Source organism: Gekko japonicus, unplaced genomic scaffold, assembly GCF_001447785.1.
Source record: "Gekko japonicus isolate JY-2015 unplaced genomic scaffold, Gekko_japonicus_V1.1 scaffold3108, whole genome shotgun sequence".
Lineage (NCBI taxonomy): Eukaryota > Metazoa > Chordata > Lepidosauria > Squamata > Gekkonidae > Gekko > Gekko japonicus.
The window spans coordinates 76,533-92,771 of NW_015175459.1; the positions used below are offsets into that span (position 1 = coordinate 76,533).

The 16,239-nt window shown below is 50.2% G+C and overlaps 1 protein-coding gene across 1 annotated transcript in view; it reads left to right on the forward strand.

Annotated features, from left to right (window-relative positions):
* HTR2B (5-hydroxytryptamine (serotonin) receptor 2B, G protein-coupled) overlaps positions 1-16,239 on the forward strand; it is a 29,363-nt gene that overhangs the window by 9,756 nt on the left and 3,368 nt on the right. Inside the window, exon 4 of the mRNA XM_015425906.1 lies at positions 13,509-13,709. Coding sequence (XP_015281392.1) covers positions 13,509-13,709 — 201 coding nt within the window. The remainder of the gene's footprint in view (positions 1-13,508; positions 13,710-16,239) is intronic.

The following is a 16,239-nucleotide window of genomic DNA, read 5'->3' on the forward strand; positions in this document are numbered from 1 at the left end:
CTCTTTGGAGAAACCGCCCCCCCCCCCCCCGCCGCCAGTCCCTCCGATTACGCTCCTCAGACCGAAACTCACTGACGGGTGCTTCCCGAGAGTGGCGCCTCTGGCTGCTACTTACTCAGGTACCTTTGTCACAGCAGATGCTCAGCTCGAACTCTCTCTGGAGATCCAAATGCTCTCCTCACGTCTGGCCTTTAGCCGGGCAATGAAGACCTCTTTTGGTTTGAGAGGGTGTTTTTCCTGATATTTGTGCAAGATTTCGAATATCTGGACTAAGGCTTCCGTGCCCTGTGGTCTAACGTGCTTTACAGACGACAAGTGGGAACCCACAAGCGACTTGCGGGAGGCATCTCGTGTCCCCCCTCCCCCACTATTTCCTCTTTTCCCTTTCCCGAACGCCCCATAGCCCCCCCTTTTCCTGCTTCTCTCTCTCCTTCCCACCCAACAGCCAATCTACCTTTATCTGCCCCTCTGTCTTAAGTCTTCCCTCTCATCCCCCAAAGCGGCTTACATCATTCTCCTCTCCTCCTTTTTATCCCCACAGCAACCCTGTGAGGTAGGTTAGGAGGAAAGTACGTGACTGGCCCCAAATCACCCTCTGAACTTTCATAGCAAGATGGGGATCTGAACCAGGGTCTCGCAGACCCTGCTCCGAAGCTATTCACCAACCTACCTTTTGTTTGCCTCCCATCTTCAGCTATATTTATTGTTTATTTACTTCATATATACCCCACCACAGTAGCTTACATGAGTCTCCTCTCCATCTTTTTATCTGCACAACCACCCTGAGAGGCAGATTAGGCTGAAAGTATGCAACCTTAGGCTGGTCCTGCATTGGGCAGGGGGTTGGACTAGGCCAGTGGTGGCGAACCTATGGCACGGGTGCCAGAGGTGGCACTCAGAGCCCTCTCTGTGGGCACGTGTGCCATCGCCCCAGCCAGGCCCAGACCATCATTAAAGTGTTGCATTCTCTGCCAAATAATTTTAAGTAAATGAAAGCATTTGGGATTGCTTTCCTTACTTTGTTTGGATCCTCTTAAGTTAATGGATGAGTTGTTTTTTCTAAAGTAAAACCTCAGTATTCAGGTTAAACTGCCGTGTTGGCACTTTGCGATCAATAAGTGGGTTTTGGGTCGCGGTTTGGGCACTCGGGTCTCTAAAAGGTTCGCCATCACTGGACTAGAGGGTCTGTATGGCCCCTTCCAGTTCTATGATTCTATGACTAGTCTGCAGCAAGACGGGGATCTGAACCTGGGTCTCCCAGACCCAGCACTGAAGCTCTAACCCCTGCACCGCATTGGCTTTCATAGGGTGGCTACTGTGGAACAGTAGTAGAAGAAGAAGAAGAAGAGATTGGATTTATACCCCGCCCTTCACTTGGAGTCTCAGAGCGGCTTACAAACTCCTTTCCCTTCCCCTCCCCACAACAGACACCCTGTGAGGTGGGTGGGGCTGAGAGCACTCTGACACAAACTGCTCTTTTTTAAGGACAGCTGTGCCAGAGCTTGTGACTGACCCAAGGTCACATCAGCAGGTGCAAGTGGAGGAGTGGGGAATCAAACCCGGTTCTCCCAGATTAGAGTCCGCACACTGAACCACGACACCAAACTGGCTCGCCATCACTGGACTAGATGGTCTGTATGGCCCCTTCCAATTCTATGATTCTATGACCAGTCTGCAGCAAGAACTTGGGTCTCCCAGACCCAGCACTGAAGCTCTAACCCCTGCACCACATTGGCTTTCATAGGGTGGCTACTGTGGAACAGGCAGGCCTAGGTAAGTCATGTGAGTCGGGTGGTGTTAAATCACCCAGAGGCTGCTGCCAGGCCTAGGGTTGCCAACCTCAAGGTGGGACCCAAAGATCTCCCAGAATTGAAACTGAACTCCAGACAACAGAGATTTGTCTTCCTGGAGAAAATGGCTGCTTTGGAGGGTGGAGTCTGTGGCATTATATTTGGCTGAGGTCTCTTCCCTCCCCAAACCCTGCCCTCCTCGGACTCCACCACAAAATCTCCAGGAGTTTCCCAACCTGGAGCTGGCAACCGTAGCCAGGCCTGGCCCCAAGGAGTCTTTCCTCAAAGGCCCAAATAGGCCTGGAAAGGGCCCTGGCCTCTCCCCCTGCCTTTCTACTCACAGAAATCCGGCATGGAATACTGTGGTTGCCTAGCAACAGCCACTGAGGAGTCTGTTGCTTAAAGCTACAGGCACACCTTTGATCATTTATCAAAACAATTTTTGGGTTTTCGATTTCGCATTTTTCTGCAAACCTGGGGCATCTTTCAGGTTTGTAGAAAGATCTATCGTTGCTGTTCACAGCTCCAGTCACTGGATTGAAGGATCCAAAGATTTGGAAGACTTCGCTATTAGTATACGGATGCTTTTAAACTGCTCCATTTAACACTAGTGCCTTAGACTCCTAGGAAGAAAGGCGGGATATGTTTTAAAACAAAAACACACACACCTGGAAGATATCCTTTGGAGGCTGAAGCTGAAAGGCTCCATGACTTGAAAGGATACCATCCCACCCCTTTTCCTCAAGGTTGCTTTCTTCGAACCTCAGAGAAGGAGTGAGCGTCACTACAATAAACCCCAGCCACCAAAGGGGTTGTTGTTCAGTCACACAGTTGAGTCCGACTCTTCGCGACCCCATGGACCAGATCATGCCAGGCCTTTTGGTCTTCTGCCATCCTCTGAAGTTGGCTCAACTTCATGTTAGTTGCATCTATGACACTGTCTAACCATCTCATCCTTTGCAATCTTTCCCAGCATCAAGGTCTTCTCCAGTGAGTGCTCCCTTCTCATTTGGGGGCCAAAGTATTTGAGATTCAGTTTCATTATCTGGCCTTCCAGGGAACAGTCAGGGTTGATTTCTTTTAGGATTGACTGATTTGATCTCCTTGCAGTCCAAGGGACTCTCAAGAGTCTTCTCCAGCACCATAGTTCAAAAGAATCTATTCTTCGGCGCTCGGCCTTCCTTATAGTCCAACTCTCGCAGCCATACATGACTACTGGGAATGTACCAATGGGGCACAGAAACCCTAATATTACGATAGAGATAAAAACGGATAGCATAGTGAATATGAGATAAATAAAAACACAAGCCGGACTTGGAAAGCCCAGGCTAGCCGGATCTCATGAGATCTCACTGGAAGCTAAGCAGGGTTGGCTGTGGTTAGTACCTGCATGGGAGACCACCAAGGAAGTCCAGGGTCGCTACGCAGAGGCAGGCAAGGGCAAACCACCTCTATTGATCTCTGGCCTTGAAAACCCTACAGGGTCTCTTTAAGTCCGCTGCGACTTGACGGCACGTTCCACCACCAAACTACTTAGCAGTTTGGTCTCTCTCGCCTCGGTCGCTTTCTTTGATTGCTCCTTAATTTTTTCATTAATCCGGTACTAATGCTACTGTAACCAAGGATAATAAAAAACCACGCTTGGAATCTTAATACAGGAGTTGACAGAAAGCATCCTTTACGCTGCGAGAAGTTTAAAGGGGTGGGGGGTGCGGAGAGGGAGAAATCATAATTAAACAGCGGGGTGTTGGGGTTATTTGCAGGCATTTTAAAAACTCGCCAGAGCCAGAAAACTGAGCCGACCTCCCTAAGATGTCTGCTGGGCGAGCCAACGCCAAGCCTCCTCAACAACTGGTAGAAGAGGCGACGCGTTTGGAGAAAGCAAATGGCAGGAGCAAAAGTCTCGGCGGGGAGAGGTTGTGTCCTGAAGCGAGGATCCAAGTAATCCCTAAGAAATCCATTAGCTGGAGAACTGTTTAAATGAAGCATAATCGGTGTTAGAGGCGGGCCAATCCCACCCGCCCCTTCCCGACGTCTCAGACCTCAGTGTTCTCAAACGCTGTCCAGAATACGGACGCTGAACACAAATATTATCCCTTTGATTCCTGACAGCTTTATTTATGCGGAGGATCAGAGAGAGGAACTGTTTGAAACAGGGAACCGTCAGTTCTTCGTACTTCTGGGCTGGGCTGGGGTCCTCAACAGGAAGATCAGTAACAGATTCATTAGACCCGCCGTTCCGCCAGGGTTTCGAAGCTGTATTTATGAAACATTAGCTTCTGCTTTTCGAGACCGACTCGCAAAGCAAACCTCTTCCCCAACGTAAATCACCGGAATCGCACGGACCCCGACCGCATTCGTAGGTCTTTCGTGTTTCACATTTATAAATATACAGCACTGGTGAACAACGGGGCTGCGTTTCGGGGCCATCTTGCCTGCTCTGCGGGAGCGAACCCAAACTGCCCGTCGAGTCTCCCAAAGAATCTCCTCCCAGCTCTCCCTCTTTCACCGCCTCCCCCTGGCCTCATGACACACTTCTGGATCCCAACTGCACAATCCGAGAACTGGTTTCATAGAGTCACAGAGTGGGAAGGGACCTCCAGGGTCATCTAGTCCAACCCCCTGCACAAGGCAGGAAATCCACAAATACCTTTCCCCGCCAGACACCCTAAACAGCAGCTGCCAATCTGAGTGGGCCACACCAGGCTTGATCGGAGAGGGAGGGGCCGGGATTTCGTGGTGGAGCGCCCACCCTGCAGGCTGACGGTGCCAAGTCCAGTGCTCAGCTTCCCCCACCGAAGGGTCTTAGGTAGCAGGGGCTGGCTGAGGCCTCTCTGACAGGGTTCTTAGAGGATCGCTTCCGGGGTACGCAATGCCGAGTACGATGGACTGATCGTGTGACTTGGTATCAGGCAGTGCCATCGTATGGTTACCACCAGTCCTAACTCAACACAGAAAACCGGGGCAAAGGGTAAGGGAGTGGCTGCCCTCGGCAAGGATGGGAGAGGAGAGGAACTTCCAAGTCGTATTTCATGCACTATATATGCCATAAACGTCAAGTCGTATTTCATGCACTATATATGCCATAAACCTCAAGTCATATCTCATACACTGCATCACATCATAGAATCACAGAGTTGGAAGGGGCCCTACGGGCCTTACAGGCCGTCTGGTCCAACCCCCCGCTCAGTGCACGATCAGCTTAGAGCAGGGGTGTCGAACTCATTTGTTACAAGGGCCGGATCTGACGTAAATGAGACCTTGTCGGGCCGGGCCATCGGTGTCATAAAATGTAATGCCAGGTAGCGGAGGATATAAACTTCACAAAGGACACAGACACAAAGGGTTCTTTTTTTACTTTAAGCTGCCAACCTACTTTTGATGTATCGACATTCACCGCAGAAATCTCACGGTCAGAGTCCTGAGTCTAGGACCCAGGTTAAAACACGGAATGGCCGAGCGATTGAGAGAGTCTGGCGAAGCAAAGCGATGATGCAGCAGCAGCAGCAGAACTGGAAGAAACAGGAGATGGCCAGTTCCACTGCGGGCCTGAGGGAAGCCCTCCGGGGGGCCTGATCCGGCCCCTGGGCCTCATGTTTGACACCCCAGGCCTGCAGCACCCCTGACAAGTGATGCGCTGACCTGGATGGCCCAGGGTAGCCCAATCTCACCGGGCCTCAGGAGCTAAGAGAGGCAACCCTGGTTAGGACTTGGGATGGGAAAACCAGCAAGGAAGCCCAGGGTTGCTACGCAGAGGCAGGCCATGACAAACCTCCTCTGTTGGTCTCTTTCCTTGACCCAGGCTAGCTTGATCTTGTCAGATCTGAGAAGCTAAGCAGGGTCGGCCCTGGTTAGGACTTGGATGGGAGACCACCAGTGTTCCCTCTAAGCTGAGTGAGTGTGAGCTAGCTCACAGCTTTTTAGCCTCCGGCTCACACATTTTTGCCTTCGCTCAGGAAGGAGGGCTGATTTATGCAGCAGCCCAATCGCTCGCTCACAACTTCAATGCCAGGAGCTCACCAAGTAGAATTTTTGCTCACAAGACTCCACAGCTTAGAGGGAGCATTGGAGACCACAAAGGAAGCCCAGCGTTGTTATGCAGAGGCAGGCAAGGGCCAACCACCTCTGAACGCCTCTTCCCCTGGAAAACCCTACAGGGGTCACCAGCTGCGACCTGACAGGACTTTCCACCACCACATCATATCTTGCCTTGAAGGGCAGGCGACGGTTCCTTCTAGTCCTCCTATTATTCCGTCACTGTTATGCAGTGGAGGCAGGAGAGAGCGGCTGTTAATGTGACCAAGACCCACTGCAGCTGACACAGGGTCTGGATCCGACCCCACCCAGAGTCAAGACCAGTGTTCCCTCTAAGCTGAGTTAGTGTGAGCTAGCTCACAGTTTTTTAGCTTCCAGCTCACAGATTTTTGTCTTAGCTCAGGAAGGACGGCTCCAGAGCAAACTAATTTATACAGTAGCCAAATCGCTCGCTCACCACTTTAATGCCAGTAGCTCACAAAGTAGAATTTTTGCTCACAGGACTCCACAGCTTAGAGGGAGCATTGGTCAAGACCGACACCGGCTCACTGGGAACCCTGCCGATGCGACGCAGGGGTTGGGGCGCCGATCGGGAACCCGGGAGTCCTGTTCGAATCCCCACTCAGTTTGGTGATCCAGTTCGGTGTAGTGGTTAAGTGTGTGGACTCCAATCTGGGAGAACCGGATTTGATTCCCCACTCTTCCACTTGCACCTGCTGATGTGACCTTGGGTCAGTCACAAGCTCTGGCACAGCTGTCCTTGAAAAAGAGCAGTTTCTGTCAGAGCTCTCTCAGCCCCACCCACCTCACAGGGTGTCTGTTGTGGGGAGGGGAAGGGAAAGGAGTTTGTAAGCCGCTCTGAGACTCCAAGTGAAGGGCAGGGTATAAATCCAATCTCTTCTCTTCTTCTCCACTCAGTAAAGGAGCTCGTTGGGCAACCTTGGTTGAGCCGCTCTCTGTCTGACCTACCCTGCTGGGCTGTTGTCGGATAAAACCTGGGAAAGAGACAGAGATGAATGCTGCCCTTAGCTCCTCAGAGGAACAGCGAAATAATCTAGTTGACAGATGTTTTAGGGAGGGGGGGGAAATCCATGCTTGTGGCCAGAAACTTTAAAATTAGGACGTCGTGAATTTCCCACCCTGACATACCCCCTCTTGAAGAAATTAGCGGGGGGGAGGGGGTAGGAAGGAAGAAAGCCATCTGGACGGCAACGCATCAAGAGAGAAAACACTGGGTCATTCATTGGAAACCCAGCTAGCCCTTGATTCCTGAAACACGGAAAATACACACCTACACACACAAGAGACCACACATTTCCTCGCTTCAACAACATTATTTTAAGTTACAGGGGAAACAGTTCTTGCCATGCTAGAGAGAGCCTCGCTGCTTCAGACAGCCCGATTTAATAGGTTATTTGAAGCCTTCTAAAAACCCGGCTTGATTGTACTCCAAGAACACGAGTTTTTAAAAACTAAAAAATTCAAGGAAAGCTGGGCGAGGGGGGAGTCTTCTTTGCCGGGTATTTCGGTTCTATTGTTTCCTACTTTGCAATCGGTTCTTCTGCAGTCGACACTGAGAACTGTTCAGAAAAAAACTCCTGCCTTTACAATAAGCACATTAAGCTGCCTTCTACTGAGTCAGACCTTCAGTCCATCAATATCAGTCTTGTCAACTCAGACTGGCAGCAGCTCTCCAGGGTCTCAGGCAGAGGTCTTTCACCTCACCTACTGCCTGGCCCTTTTTAACTGGAGATGCTGGAGATTGAACCTGGGACTTCCTGCATGCCAGGCAGAGGCTCTTCCACTGAGCCATGGCCCCTCTTTACAGCTCTCCAGGGTCTCAGACTGAGGTCTTTCCCATCACCTCTGCCTGGTCCTTTCAACTGGAGATGCCAGGGATTGAACCTGGGACTTCCTGCATGCCAGGCAGAGGCTCTTCCACTGAGCCATGGCCCCTCTTTACAGCTCTCCAGGGTCTCAGACTGAGGTCTTTCCCATCACCTCTGCCTGGTCCTTTCAACTGGAGATGCCAGGGATTGAACCTGGGACTTCCTGCATGCCAGGCAGAGGCTCTTCCACTGAGCCATGGCCCCTCTTTACAGCTCTCCAGGGTCTCAGACTGAGGTCTTTCCCATCACCTCTGCCTGGTCCTTTCAACTGGAGATGCCAGGGATTGAACCTGGGACTTCCTGCATGCCAGGCAGAGGCTCTTCCACTGAGCCATGGCCCCTCTTTACAGCTCTCCAGGGTCTCAGACTGAGGTCTTTCCCATCACCTCTGCCTGGTCCTTTCAACTGGAGATGCCAGGGATTGAACCTGGGACCTTCTGCATGCCAAGCAGATGCTCTAGCTCTGAGCCATAGTCGTCTTATGTCAACCACCCATTTACAGCCAGACTGTACTACAGGCTTTCATATTTTACCACACAGACAGCAATTAATAGATTTCAATCAGTGTGTGATAATGGAGCAATTTTTGTGTGTGGGTGTGGGTGTGTAGGAAATTGGTAGCTTGTATAAAGCAGGGATTAGAAGACGGGCAAAAATTGTGGCTCCCTCAAGGGAAACAGCTGCCCTTGAGAGAACCACATCAGCTTTCAGACACTGCAAACAGGTGGGAACTTTATTTCCAGAGCAGGAGCCCCCGAGCTTTTTGGAATTCTGACACGGTGTGGTGGGTGCAGCCACAAAACGGCTGCCACAGAATGGCTGCCACAGCCTGCCTTCAGTCACACAGTGAAGATTCTTGTGCTGTGGTGGGCAGCTGCTGCCTAGCAACATTTCAGAAAATCTGCACAGCCAATCAAATCTCCGACAGCCAATCAGAACCCTTGCTGGGCAAAAGCCCCACATGGCCCTGCCCACTTTCTAAAAACACTTGGTGGTCGCCAGGCAGGAAAAGTGTCAGCTGTGGGTACCACGTTGGGGGACCCCTGTTCTAGACTATACCACTTCAGACACGCAGGCAAGGAGCAGGGGGGAACGTGTCGACATTAAAACGACGATACCTCTCTGCACACAGAAGACGGGCATGTCAGAGAAAAGGCCAGGCAAAAAAACCCTCTCTCTCCCTTCTTTCCACGGGCAGGGAACTGGGCTCATGCTCCAGCACTCGGCCCCACTCGCAGCTTGGAATGGCATAGTCCTAGTCCAGAAGCACACTTCCAGTTGGCTTCCAGTTTGTGCGAACTGGGTCCTTGTCCCCAGACACATGGCACTCATTCAGTCATACCCAGGGGTCATTTCGTAGAAAAAGAGGTGTAGAAGCTCATTAGCATAACTTATTTGCATATGTCATGCCCCCTGAGATCACTGGAAGTGTGTCAGAAGGCAACACCCACTGCTCAGGCTCCACTGGACTGTTTTGAATTGCTAGCTATCGGGGGGGGGGGAACATGCAGATCTGCCCTCGCAGAGGAGGGAGAGCTTGTCCCTGATTAAAACTTGGTCTTAAAGGTGCCACTGGACTGTTAAAATGGCCACTGGACTGTTTTGGACCGGGGAGGCGGGGCGGGGGAAGCTCTGCAACTTACCTGGCTGCTTCTTGCTCTGACCGAGGGCTGCTGGGAGCAGGAGGTGGGGCTTATTGCATGTGCCCGCCCCCTGAGCTCTTTACTGCCGGAGCTCCGCTCTTGTGTGCTCCGGCAGGAAATGACCCCTGGTCATACCCAAGTTTTCTATCACTCACACAAAACAATGGCAAAGTTTTTTTTTTAAAAGGTCATTAAAAAGTTTTTTAAAAAAAGATCCTTTGTCATCACGAGAGGGAGGGCAGGAAGGGATGAGCCAGCGCTTGACTCTTGTCGCCCTTTCTTATATGCCCCAGGTAATGCCAATTGCCCACTTTGGGGTCAGGAAGGCATCTTCCTCCAGGTCAGATTAGCCCAGAGATCCCGGAGGCTTTTTGCCTTCCTCTAGGCATACAGCAGGGATCCCTGGGGGAGCAGAGGGGATAGCTGGGAATTTCCTGCATGGCACAGGGGGTTGGACTAGATGACCACAGAAGTCTCTTTCAGCTCTGTGTTTCTATGTTTGTGCAGGCTGCCATTTTTCAAATTTAAGAATGACCCCAACCGATGCTCCGTCTAAGTTATGGAGTCTTGTGAGCAAAGATTCTACTTTGTGCGCGACTGGCATTAAAGTTGTGAGCGAGCGGTTTGGCTGCTGCATCAATTAGTATGCTCTGGAGCCATCCCTTCCCGAGCGGAGACAAGAACGTGTGAGCCGGAGGCTAAAGAACTGTGAGCTAGCTCACACTAACTCGGCTTAGAGGGAACACTGAATTCCCCCAACATGATGAGCCTTTTGGAATTTACTCTGCACCCAATATTCGAACAAGGTAATCTGCAGGCGTCAGTGGAGGCTCAGATAAGATTCCTCTTACTGAGATTTTCAGTTATATGCCCTTGATTTGTGGCATGATTTGTATGAGATCAAATTAGTTTCTCCAAAGACTGGCAGTCCAATAAGCTATCTTCAGATCTGCACACAATTTGCACATATGTCTTGTCACTCGCTCTGCACCTCAGACATCACACGCAAAACGGCCTGGGAAGAATTTCAGCCTTGAAACGGCATCACTCTGTCCTTGGACAGGATGGGACGCGCCTATCGGGAACATCAAGCTCGCTGCAACCACACAAACAGAGTCAAAACAGTCGTTACAGAACCCCAAAACACAACTTGAAAAACATGATCATGACATTTGTTCTAAAAAGGGCACTGGCTACACGGGCATCGTTAGGGAGAGCCAGTCCCATCTCAGGGCAGGACATGTGCCAGTGGTTTTCTTACAGTAAAGCAAGACACAAAAAGGAAACTGTGGGAAAATTGCTGCAGTTGATATCACAAAAGTCTATATTTCCACGTAATGCCGAAAGTCCATTTGTTTTTTCAGACATACAATCAAAGAAGCCTTCACAAGTTAATGATGGCGAAACTCTCCAGATTAACAATTTCTGTTTCATACAGCCTTCATCAAAGATCAGCAACACAAAGATGTCATTCCTTATTTTTCAAAGAGCAATCCTTCCATTCTCAAAACATACAGCTTCTAATCCATGCCATGAAGGCTCTAAGAAACGGAAATTGTTAATCCGGAGAGTTTCGCCATCATTACCTTGTGAAGGCTTCTCTGATTGTATGTCTGAAAAAACAAATGGGCTTTCGGCATTACATGGAAATATAGACTTTTGTGATATTAACTGCAGCAATTTTTGCACAGTTTCCTTTTTGTGTTTTGCTTTACTGTACTGTGGACTGTGACCTTCTTGCTCTTCTCTATCAGTGGTTTTGTTACGAGCAACACAAGGAAGGTTTACATCCAAAACAATCCTGAGCACCAAACCTGACTCAGCTAGAAAGAGAACTGGATGGAGCAGGACGACGCATGTCAATAACTTTTAATAGGTAAAGGCAGAGGTCATTTCGGGGGGGATCGTGGGGGAACGCAGTTCCCCCGGGTGAGGTGCAGGGGGCGGGGCACATGATGAAGCCCCGCCCCCTGCTTTCGGCCCTCATTCAGCCAGGAGGAGGCAGGAGAAGAGGGAGGGTAAGTTGCTTCCTCCCCACCTCTCCCCACCCCTGCCTGCCTGGGGCCAGGGAGGGCCTTGGCGGGGCTTCCTCGCACTCCCGCAGGCCTTGCAGGTCCCCCACCGGGCCCCTGATGTCAGGGGGTGTTGCATATGCTAATGAGTTATGCTAATGAGTTCCCCTAGCTCTTTTTCTACAAAACGACCCCTGGGTAAAGGTACAGGTTCCTTTGCTCGAAAGCCAGTCGAATTCGACTCTAGGGTTGCGGTGCTCATCTCCGTTTCCAAGCCGAAGAGCCAGCGCTGTCCGAAGACGTTTCCGTGGTCATGTGGCCGGCATGACTAAACACCGAGGCGCACGGAACGCTGTTCCCTTCCCACCGAAGTGGTACCTATTTATCGACTTGCAATTTCTTGCTTTCGAACGGCTAGGTTGGCAGGAGCTGGAACTAGAGATGGGAGCTCACTCCGTCATGCGGCACCCGGGTCTCGAACTGCTGAACTACTGACCTTCCACAGCCTGCAGTTCAGCGTCTTAACCACTTGAACCACCGCAGCTCAATAGGACACTACTAAAGCGTATGTTTGGGGAAGGGGACACACTGCTAGTTGTGTATAGTTGTGTAATGAGCCTGTTTTCGAATTCAGGAAATGTAAAGAGTTACGCCAGACTGCCGAAAAACTGAATAGGAAACCCGCTTCTGTGCTGGAATCGGATATCGCTCTTTCACTTGATAATTTTTCGTTCTGAAACTGCACCCCAGTGAGGCCATCGCGGACAGTGGGCAGGGTGATACAAGGCGTCTTTACATGCTTAGATGAGAGAATGCCTGCAAAGTGAAGCCACATGTTCATCATGAATGAGGACAAATAAGGCAGTTTTGAGACACTGTTCTGAGGGAGTTCCTGTTGCTGCAAAACAAAACAGTTCTGGAGGCACTACTTGCTGGGAGAACCCGTCGACGTGGAGTCCCGATGAAGGGATCGATGACCCATTAATATCTAGAGAGTGGGTCGACTGCAGTTCATCATTTTATGTTTGTCTCGAGTCTTAAAGACTGGGCTTGCTTGCTTCGTGGACATTGGTTTTTCCAGTTTGCAACTGAGAAGACTTTTTCCACCCCTGAACACTGAAGCCACACTTGGCGATGCATTCTTCCCTTCAAGTTCTTGTCTGTGTAACTATTGTATTGTATTGGCCGGAATAGCATACTGAAATAATATGAGTTGCTTAGGAATTGTAATACTGTGGAACTTTATTTGATGTTAAGTTTCATATAGTTTACATTTTTCATCAATTCCATAGAATCATAGAATGTTAGAGTTGGAAGGGACCTTGCAGGTCATCTAGTCCAAACCCCTGCACTCTGCAATTTCCTTAAATGGTTGTAAGTGGGCATGGTGAAGCCGCTTGACCAGGATTATGGGGAAATGGGTTCGAATCCTCATTCAGTCAGGCAGCTCCCCGGAAGGCTGTACATGGGTGGTTGACAACAGTGGTATACAGCATCAGCTTGGCGTGCAGAAGGTCCCAGGTTCAGTCCCCGGCATCTCCAGCTGAAAGGATCAGGCAGTGGGTGATCTGAAAGGCCTCCACCTGAGACCCTGCAGAGCTGCTGCTGGTTAGAGTAGACAATACTGACCTTGATGGACCGAGGGTCTGATTCAGTAGAAGGCAGCTTCAGGTGTGGACACCTCTTCTAAGATAGCAACCGCCATGGGCACTTTTTGTAACTACCTGTACTAATTTTTCACTGAAAACACCATTGAAATATAGCTTCATTGAACAAACAATGAAGGCCTCCTAAGAAGAACATTCAGCAAGTTCTGGCCCCACTGGTGGACCTCCTGATGGCACCTGGGTTTTGGCCACTGTGTGACACAGAGTGTTGGACTGGACAAAGAACAAAGATATTGACCGTGTTGGACTGGATGGGCCACTGGCCTGATCCAACATAGCTTCTCCTGTGTTCTTATGTCTGGGGCAGTGATGCTCTGTATTCTTGGTGCTTGGGGGCCAACAGTGGGAGGGCTTTTGGAGTTCTGGCCCTGCTGGTGGACCTCCTGATGGCACCTGGGTTTTGGGCACTGTGTGACACAGAATGTTGGACTGGACAAAGAACAAAGATATTGACCCCTTTTCTGTCTTTCAGAGATTGCGTGGCCTCTTCCAAGGGACCTGTGCCCCGTCTGGCTGTTCCTCGATGTCCTCTTCTCCACGGCTTCCATCATGCACCTCTGCGCCATCTCGCTGGACCGCTACATTGCCATAAAAAAGCCAATCCAAGCCAGCCAGTACAACTCCCGGGCCACAACCCTCATCAAAATAACGGTGGTGTGGCTGATTTCAATAGGTATGTCGCAAAAAACACCAGGAAATGGAGCTTGGTGTTTATTAAAAGGCTGGGCTGGACGGGGGGAGATGGAAGCAACATCATGCGAATGTCGCGCAACTTACGAAGCATGCAACAAAAAGGTCCATTTCCCCAAAGCAAGCCATGGATCAAGGTATGGCCAGCATTTGGGCAGACACGCTCAGGTACATCAAGATGGGTAGCCGTGTTAGTCTGTAGGAGTGGAAAACAGCAAGAGTCCAGCAGCACCTTAAAGACTAAAGTTTTGTGAGTCACTGCTCACTTCGTCAGATTCTTCCGATGGTACCTGAGGAGGTGAGCAGTGACTCACGAAAGCTCATACCAGGCCACAAATCTTGATCGTCTTTAAGGTGTCACTAGACTCTTGCTCTTTTCAGATACATCGGGCTAGGGTGACTTCCAATCCAGCATCTCTACTCTCAGTTGCCGGAACTGAAGCGGGAAGGAGCCGTGGCTCAGTGGAAGAGCCTCTGCTTGGCATGCAGAAGGTCCCAGGTTCAATCCCCACCATCTCCAGTCAAGGACCAGGCAATAGGTGATGTGAAAAATCTCTGCCTGAGACCCTGGAGAGCCACTGCCAGTCTGAATAGACAATACTGGATGGGCCAACGGCCTGATTCAATATAAGGCAGCTTCGTGTGTGTGTGTGTGTGTGTATGTGTGTGTGTGTGTATGAACCAGAACAGGAACCAAGGTATAAAAAGTTCAGATGCACTTTAGTTAAGCCTCAGCCTGAGAATCCAAGCCCTGAGCTCCTGCTATCCAGGATACGACAAATCAAGGTGCAGGGAATGGTAAAACCCATGGAAATGTACGATCTCTTATTCCAACTGCAGGACCTGGATTTATAGCACAGAATTCTAACAGTCCAAAATATGTGCAAGCTTGAATTGAATTTCTGAATGGTGTGCAGTTGCTATCGGAAGCCCACCAAACATGAATGAGCCATTCATGTGAACCAAACACCTCTTCCCGCCCTTAAATCCAGAGTGAACTCGGGAAGCCAACACCCACATAGAACTCTTTCAGAGGGAAAAAAGGAAACCATTATCGCTACAGTGTTGGAGCCAGTTTGGTGTAGTGATGTAGTGGTTAAGTACGCGGACTCTAATCTGGGAGAACCAGGTTTGATTCCGCACTCCTCCACTTGCACCTGCTGGATGACCTTCGGCAAGCCATTGTTCTGATAAGAGCTGTTCTTGAAAAAGAGCAGTTTCTGTCAGAGCTCTCTCAGCCCCACCTACCTCACAGGGTGTCTGTCTGTTGTGGGGTGGGGAAGGGAAAGGAGTTTGTAAGCCGCTCTGAGACTCCTTTGGGTAGTGAAGGGTGGGGTATAAATCCAATCTCTTCTTCTTCTTAAAGTATCACAAAGCTCATGGAACGGATTTCCTATTTCCCCCTCCCCATCTACAGCCTTCTGTGCCCTCACTCTTGAAATGTTGCCCCTGGGGAGGGGTAAGGGGACCCTTGCAAACAGAGTTTGAGTCCAGTGGCACCTTTTATTCCGGGTATAAGCTTTTGCGTGCGCACAGACTTCTTCAGAGTCGTATCTCCAGAAGCGTGCATAAGCAAAAAAGCTTATGCCCAGAATAAAACTTTGTGGGTCTCAACGGTGCCACTGGACTCAAACTTCGTTCCGCTGCTTCGGACCAACACGGCCGGCCCCACCTGGATCTACCTTGCAAACAGAGCGAGGGGCAAAACGGGGGTCTGCAATGGGAGGAGGGAAATTAGCCAGAATTACACACACACACCCCAGGCAACAGAAGGGCCGTTTATAATAGCGGAACGTTACTTTTGAATCCAACCCAAGAAGTACAAGACGGGAAATTATGAGGTGGGTTATCAAAATACACGGGGCTAAGATCTATTAATACATGCAGTTGGCAGACGGTTTCTCATTATGCTTCTTCCTTGACTTCTGAACGCCGCAAGAGGCGTGCTGCCCGTTGTCAGTGACTAGTGGGACGGAGGACAAATCGTAAATTTGAGATGACGGCAAAAGTTTAAGGGACAAGAGGAAGTGAATCGAAGCTCCCAAACCACTGTCGGGCGAGGGCTGAAGTGAAGGAAATAGAGGGCGCAGGTTAATTGCATAGCCTGCAAAGTAGTGTCAGAGATTTATTTATTTTTTTTAATGTCCTTAAGATCTAATACGCCGCAGACAAAAGAGAAGGGGGAAAGGTTCGACTTTTCCGGCCAAGGACTACGCCCGTGATAAGGGCTGCTTCGTACTTGAGTGGATTTTAAGAGCGCCTCCGGCAATCGGAGAAAACAGGCACGTTTCGAACAGAGGGCAGGAAGCGTCTGAAGAGGCAGAGCACTTTGAAAATGACCTTTTAATATCTGATTTTAGCAGCATTAACCAAGTGCCGCTCTTAGCCAGCGCCTTATCGGCCGTGAAATGTACTCAGCCTCTGACGTGCCCCCCACCCCTTCTCAACTGTTCAAAGTCGTTTAAACGCAGAGGGCTGGATCCAGGCTAAGACTCCCAGCTGATAGATAGAAA